The sequence below is a fragment of the Lacerta agilis genome, chromosome 1 (genome assembly GCF_009819535.1).
Source record: "Lacerta agilis isolate rLacAgi1 chromosome 1, rLacAgi1.pri, whole genome shotgun sequence".
NCBI lineage: Eukaryota > Metazoa > Chordata > Lepidosauria > Squamata > Lacertidae > Lacerta > Lacerta agilis.
This window is the reverse complement of record NC_046312.1, coordinates 108,725,122-108,733,079: the sequence shown is the minus strand read 5'-3', so window position 1 is coordinate 108,733,079 and position 7,958 is coordinate 108,725,122. Positions and strand designations below refer to the sequence as shown.

Below are 7,958 nucleotides of genomic sequence, written 5' to 3'. Positions count from 1 at the left end.
GCCGAGTTTGCCTATGCCTGATCTTGCCTGTCTTTGTTCCACTTGCTTCATACTTCTTCAGGTTCTGGGAGACCTATGGGGAGGGGAGCTGATCGCTGCAGGAGGGAGAGACAGCTTGGCATCCTCAGCAGCCTTACTCATCACTGCCTCTTGGCCTTGCTTCTCTCCGGCCTCCACTTCTGCCTCCAATTCTGGACTGCTCTCTGCCACAGACTCTTCCTGCTCACTAAACCCTGTTATGTCTTCATCTTCCAACACTTTATCCTCCCAGTGTGCTCCCTCTTCTCCCTCTTACACTCATCGTCACCCCACCACCAATCCCCTGGCTCTGAGCCTTCGAGGTTCCCCAGCTGGTGCCTCCCACCATTCCTCTGCATCCAGCTAGGTTCATGACAATTGAGCAGAACAGAAGGCGAGAAGTGGGGGGCACTGAATTTTGGGTTCACACAGGGCAACACTCTAATTTGAAAGACCAAAGTGCACCCCTCCTTCCCAGGATTCTTTTGGGGAAGCCACGGCTTTAAAAGTGGTATCATGGTGCTTTAAATTAATGGTGAGCCATGTGACCAAAGGCAGGCTGCTCTAGCCACAGGTCTGAACGGATTGCATGCAGAGGGCTTTTTCCCCTTCTCCTCCTCCTCTTTCCACGGCATTTGTTCAGCTTCCCCTTCTTCCATTTTCCTCCACCTGCCCTCCTTCTCTCCATTTGGGCTCCATCCACCCATATGGCCACTTGCAGCTTTCAGGGCACAAGTTTCCCACCCCTGTGTAGACCTTGATCTCTTCCTGTGTGAAATATTGCCTACTGAATGTTGATGCAGTTGACAGCGGCTGCTTTATTCTACCATGTCACTTCTCTGTGAATCAATAATTCACCAGAATCATCATACATGTATACAGTTCACCACTTCTCTAACCAAACGGAAGATTTACAATCAATTGCCAATATATTTGACTAGCTTTTAGCAGCTTTTTGCCTTGTTTTTTCCAAAGACTGGGGTTTGTTTCTAAAACAATGAATTATGTGGGTGAAGGAGCAATCTGAATTTCTTTTCATCAGAGAAAGGCAGCAACTTGCTTTTGATGACATGACTTCAATTCAGCTTGTCCATACCTAGCCCCTATGGGCATTCCTGCACCATGCCTAAAAGCATTTGAAACCTCAGGTTCAGTCAGCCTGTATGTCAGGCAGAAAAACACAATAGCAGTAAAGTTTGTGTTTCCCTGGAGGAATAAAATGGTTTGATGCAATTTGTCAAAAGGCAGAATGGTGCTTTAATGGACAATTTGCTTTAAATGGTTGCAGCTATTGCTGAGCAAAACGACCCAAGCCAAGGTTAAACAATATTTTCCAGAGTTGGTTTTACTCTGATGGGTTTAATTTGCAAAGATTAACAGTATCCATGCCTTTCCAGGTGCCCCCACCCTATCTCAAAGTTATATAGTAAGCAGTAAAAACTTCTTCATACAGTCAAAGCCCCTTCTCATTTTATATAATTTGGTTTCTGTCTCCTCAGTCTGACGCTGTACTGTAGACAATACCAACACAACAAAAATGGAAATTAAAATGGACACTTACAAGCCTATAATCATTTCCTAAACATTATTGCCCTGGTTAAAAATCAGGTTACATTTCCCCAGTCCTCCTGTTCCCATCAGTCCATTAATTCTTCTTGTCTGAGGATCTCTAACCCATATTTTTCCTTTTTATAAAATTGTGTCTCTCTGTATATATAATTGCAAACAGGGACCCCAAACAATAAGAGTCTTGCTTTTTCTTCACTGTTAAAATTAAAATCTCTGTAATGCTAAGCACACTTATTAGGAACTAAACCTGTTAAATAGTGCGTCCAGCCAGCAGTGGTACGAAAGTATCTTTATTCATCTCATCAGGTAAGTAACAGAAAACGCCGAAAAGCCCAGCTCTCCAGCTATATATAAGCACCTGGGCTCCAAGCCAACCCAGGTGCAACTAATTAAAAATAATCACTCCCATTAACCCATTGCTGACTACTCACTCCTGTGTTGTGCCTACACTTCAATACACAACACCCCTCCCCTCTTAGACAAGTACTCCCCAATTATAAATAAAACAACATCAAGTGTGACACACACACTGACACACCTGACCCCCATTTACCCGTACCAGCCCGCAGTCAAAGTCCTTCAGATATCGTGGACGGGTTCGCACCCTCTGGGACCGTCTCAGCTCAGACTCCAGGGGGCTGCCCCCTACCTGGGTCTCTTCCACTTCTAGCCGTTGCTCGGTTCCACTCTCAACCTCTACCGGCCTGGCCTCACTGTCTTCCATTTGAACCTCAACTGCCTCAGGGGGACGGGTGGCTGCCAGTTCTCTGCTGACCAACCCAGACGATTGCTCCACTTCCCTTGTGGCCGACCCGTCCTCTCGGACAGGCCACCGCTGCCGTAATTGGTCGACATGGCGGCGAAGGCTACCTGTGCCGTCTCCCTCAACCTCATACGAAACGGGGCCCGTTGGTCTGGAAACTGTGGCTGGAATCCACACAGGGCCTGCCCCATAGTTCTTAGTATAAACAGGGTCCCCCTGTTGGAATATCCGAGGTGCCTTTGTAGCCTCCTGCGGCTGCGGCCGATCCAGCGCACGATCCGGATGCAATCTGTCTAAACGGGTCGTCAGGCGCCTCCTCATCAATAGCTCTGCTGGGCTCCTCCCAGTTGTCGAGTGTGGTGTTACATGCTGTGATAGTAGGAACGATGATAGTCGCTGATGCCAATCTCCATAGACTATCCGCCGCAGTGCATCTTTAGTGGTGCGCACCATCCTTTCTGCTTGACCATTTGTAGATGGGTGGAACGGGGCCGAGGTAACATGGCGAATTCCATTAACGTTCATAAAATCCTTGAACTCCATTGATGTGAACTGTGCTCCATTATCTGACACAACAACATCGGGCAGTCCATGGGTCACAAACAAGGCTCGCAGATTCCGTATAACAACACCCGAAGTCATGCGGGTCACCGGTATAACCTCCAACCATTTGGAGTGTGAGTCTACCACAATCAGGAATGTCTGTCCCTGGAAGGGTCCCGCAAAATCCACATGTAAACGTGACCATGGCTCCTTGGTAACTTCCCATGGCTGTACCGGGGCTTGAGGCATTGCCGGCCTTGATTCCTGGCACGGATGGCATTTCCGCACCCATTCTTCGATGGCCTCATCCATTTTCGGCCACCACACATAGCTGCGAGCCAATGCCTTCATTCTCACAATTCCCGGATGACCCTCATGCAACGCTTCCAACACTCGCTGTCGCAAATTGGGAGGAACCACAACTCGGCTCCCCCACAATAGACATCCTTTATGAGCTGACAATTCATCTCGTCGGGACACATATGGCCGGAATTCTTCTGTAACTCTGCCCTCCGGCCACCCCTTCCACACCCAGTCTAGAACACGCACTAAAGTGCGATCTTTTGCTGAAGAAGTGGCCACATCTGCAACACTAACAGGGGGTTGCGGCAGATCTTCCAACGACATCACACCATACGCCGGCGAGGGATCCTCAGCCGGCTCTGGCAACGGCAGTCGACTAAGGGCATCGGCATGGCCCAGAGCTTTACCTGCTCGATGCACCAGTTCATACGTGTAGGCTGACAAAAACACGGCCCATCGCAACATGCGGGCTGATAAGATCTGGGGTGTCTGACGGCCCGGTGCAAACAATCCCAGCAATGGCTTGTGATCAGTCACGAGCTCAAACGGCCGCCCATAAACATAATCATGAAACTTTTTTACTCCTGCGACTAACGCCAGGGCCTCTCGGTCGATTTGAGCATAATTCCTTTCAGCCGACGACAAAGTGCGAGAAAAATAAGCAATGGGAGCCTCCCATCCATCTGGTAACCAGTGGCTCAGCACGGCTCCAATCCCATAGGGAGATGCATCGCAAGCCAGCGACACGGGCAGATCTTCCCGGAAATGGGTAAGTACACTATCGGACGATAGTAAGTCCTTTACTGCGGAGAAAGCAGCGGCTTCCCTCTGTCCCCACTTCCAGGTTCTCCGATCCTCCAGCAGCCGATGCAGTGGTTCTGCGATGGACGCCTTATGTGGGAGGAAGGCATGATAAAAATTGAGGAGCCCCAAAAACGACTGCAGCTCTTTCTTTGACTGTGGGGCCGGTGCACTCCTGATGGCAGTCACTTTCGCAGGAGTAGGATGGATACCCTTAGCATCCACCAGGAACCCCAGGAACTCTACTTGGGGAACACCCAAGAAACACTTCTCCCGCTTAACCTTAAGACCAGCCTTTGCAAGGCGGGCCAGCACTTCACGAAGGTGGGAAATCAGTTCCTCTGAGGACGCTCCGGCTACTAGTATATCATCAAAATAGGGAATTACCTCCGGAACTCCCTTCAGTAGCCGCTCCACCAGTCCCTGAAATATTCCTGGGGCCACACTGACCCCAAATTGCAAACGCTTAACCCGAAATGCTCCCCGGTGAGTAATAATTGTCTGCGCATCTGCTGTGGTGTCATCTACTGGGAGCTGTTGGTAGGCCTGCGGCAAGTCTAATTTCGCCAAAATCTGCCCCCCTGCCAGGGACGCGAGCACATGACTTACCACTGGCACTGGGTAGGCATTTTGCTGCAGCACCTTGTTCAAAGTACACTTATAATCCGTGCAGATCCGTACTGCGCCGTTTGCCTTCAAAGGGCACACGATTGGGGTCTCCCAGCGGGCATGCGAGACGGGCTCCAGCACCCCCTGCTCTACGAGTTTGTCCAACTCCTCATCAATTTTTGGTTTCAATGCAAAGGGCACACGACGTGGCTTCAGTCGGATAGGGCAAACAGCCGGGTCCAGATCAAAGGATACTGGAGGTCCTGTGTATCGTCCCAACTGTCCGTCAAAAACAACTGCGAACTCCTGACACAGCGCATCAAAAGATGACGGTGCCGACTCTATCTTGTAGGCCCCCTCCAGGCGGATGCCGAAAGCCTCAAACCAATCGCGCCCCAGTAAGTCTGGCCGCCGGCCCCCAGCAACCACAATTAGCAATTTGCCTTTAAATTTTCTGTGCTGAATACGGAAATTCCCAACACCTAGGATGGGCACCGGGTTCTGATTAAAGTCTCTTAAGATGAAATCAAGGGGACGAAGACAATCACGGCCCACTTGGGGGCAAAAACTACGGAAAGTGCCCTCTGAAACGATCGTGAACCCTGACCCAGAGTCCACTTCCAGCTCACAGGGCACCCCCTCTATATGAACCACTCTCGTGATTCTTGGTGGTGGCCATACTCTCTCACTTTGGGGCTGGACACAGGTCGAAGAACACTGACCCACCATCTCAGTCTCTGAGCCCCAATGCCCCAGCCTCTCTCTTGAACAATCTCCAGTTCCTCGATCTCTCCTCTCTCCATCTCGCAGCGCTCGATCCCCGGCTCGACAGACTCAGGCAATATGACCCATCCTCTTACACTTCCAACACTGGACATCGCGGAACCTGCAACCCCGCCGATCGTGTGCCTTTCTGCAGCTGTCACAATTCCTGGGGGCTGACTGGGCCAGCGATCGGTGGTCAGTTAGCTGTCGACTCTCTTGCTGCCGACGGGAGGGCTGCCAGGAGGACTGAGAAACCTTCAACGCCACTTCGTCCAATGAGCCCTCCTCTGCGTCGTCGATCTCCACTGCATGCGCACCGGCCATCTGTCCCCCATGGAGCTCTCACACTGTGCGGTCTGCCCCTTCCCGGGATATAACATAATCATAAGCTTCCTGGAAAGTCAAAGACTTCTTTGCAACCAGTTCCCGCTGCACCCTTTCATCACGCAGGCCACACACAAAACGGTCCCTCAGCATCTCTTCCAAGTCATGGAACTCACAATACCAAGTGAGCTCCCTCAAGGCAGCCACAAACGCTGACGCCGATTCTCCCCTCTGCTGGTCCCGTCGGTAAAACATCTCTCTGCGGGCCAATTGTGAAGGCGCTGGCTCAAAATGGCTGCCAAGCACCTCAGTCAACTCCTCAAAAGTCTTTGACTCAAGCGTGGCTGGAGCAATAAGGTTCATGACAAGTTTAAAAGTAGCCTTTTCACACACACTGAGGAGTGTACCCCGTCTCTCCTCAGTGCTGGTAATCCTATTAGCACGGAGATAAAAGTTAAGTCTATCTCTGTAATCACTCCATTCCTCTGGCTCTTTGATATTAAATTCCTCAATCGAGCCACGTGTTGCCATAGCGCTAGCCGATCCCTCCCGGGTGCTGCTGCTACTGGCCTCCGTCATGACTGCACTTCACTGGCTGGATCCCAACCTTCGTCGCCAATGTTAAATAGTGCGTCCAGCCAGCAGTGGTACGAAAGTATCTTTATTCATTTCATCAGGTAACTAACAGAAGACGCTGAAAAGCCCAGCTCTCCAGCTATATATAAGCACCTGGGCTCCAAGCCAACCCAGGTGCAGCTAATTTAAAATAATCACTCCCATTAACCCATTGCTGACTACTCACTCCTGTGTTGTGCCTACACTTCAATACACAACAAAACCCATTGAATATTTGATAGAAATTAGCATACACCATAAGTGGTACGTACTTCTGAATAAATATACATAGAATTAAACTGTCATATATACAATTGTATATTTATAGCCTTGCAGCTGATTTAAAGTGGCAGTCATCTTACACTGAAATACAGGAATCTGCCGTATACCAAATCAAACCACTGATCCATCAAATTCAGCATTGTCCAAACTTCCAGCTAGAAAGCACAGGTGCAAGAGGTTTTTTGCTTTTCAGTTTTCAGTTTTTCATTTGTCATACCGCTTTCCCCGGAAAAAAACAATCTTTACTACTGAATCTACTATCCTTTACTACTGAAGCTGCCCAGAGTGGCTGGGGAAACCAGCCAGATGGGCGGGGTATAAATAATAAATTATTATAAATTATTATATGAATTGGAGCAAACATCAATCCACAGAAAAAGTGATTGAAGTTTGTTCTGATTCCATGGTAAACAGCGGGTTTTCCTAGGGAAAAGTGACAACGCTACTAAATTGTGATAAATGCAGACAATTTTACACCCCTGAAAATCTAGGTAAGCTCTCCCCCAATAATATCTTCCCAATCAAGAAAATATATTGGGTTGAGTTCCCCTCCTTCCCTTCTCTCTGTCTGACCCTGCCCTCCCCCAGAAAAATCTGCTCTAGGGGGTTGGGGGAATCCCCAGAAGAGAGTGGATGCATACAACCTATAGATTCAAATGTGGGAGAGGTCTGGCATGATGAAATATTTCAAAACCTGCCGCCTAAAAGACTTGGATAAAAATTAATTCAACTTTACAACTATTTCTGCCAACAGCTTAGTTTCCCTTAATTATAAGTAACATTGCATTTTGAAGAACAAAGCCTACTACAGCAAAAGTGTATCCCCAAAATAAACACAAAGGTTCTTGATACATGTTTACGGGTAGCACTTAAAATTATTTTGAAGAAGTATATATTTAATTGTCTCATTGAGGTCCATTAAATATAGTGTGGACCCAAAGCATTGAAATAAGACTTCCCAGCAAATAAGCCCAGTCTTTAGAAAGGGAGGGCATGTTTGCGGCAGAAAAGCAGCACATTTTGGAACAAACAAAATAACTCTGAAGGCCCAAGATAAAATGCCCCCAACAGAAAGATTGGGGTCAAAGCCTTTAGCACGTAGCAGATAAATCCAGAATCAATTTAAGATGTTCTGTAGGCTCGGAGGAAAAATAATTGATATTTGATCAATGCTGGTGTTGGAAGCAGCCTGGTTTTCAGGCACTTTCTGTGGTGAATCAATATCCAACAACTTTTAAAACTCTTCTAGCATAACAAATGGCAACAAATGAAACCAATCCCATATGGTAAAGGCTAAATGGTGGAGCACAATATAAATTGTGCTTTAAAAAAAAAAAAGGACCATGGACAGCACTTAATGCAAAGG

General features: G+C 48.2%; 1 protein-coding gene across 1 annotated transcript; it reads right to left on the bottom strand.

The window, feature by feature from the left end:
- Positions 1–836: 836 nt before the first annotated feature.
- Positions 837–5,360, bottom strand: LOC117046977 (uncharacterized protein K02A2.6-like). The gene is made up of 3 exons (XM_033149619.1): positions 4,079–5,360; positions 2,141–3,994; positions 837–857 (listed from the first exon to the last, which is right to left on the bottom strand). The coding sequence occupies exons 1-3, from the start codon at positions 5,333–5,335 to the stop codon at positions 837–839; spliced, it is 3,132 nt and encodes a 1,043-aa protein (XP_033005510.1). The 5' UTR covers positions 5,336–5,360.
- Between the last annotated feature and the right edge of the window lie 2,598 nt (positions 5,361–7,958).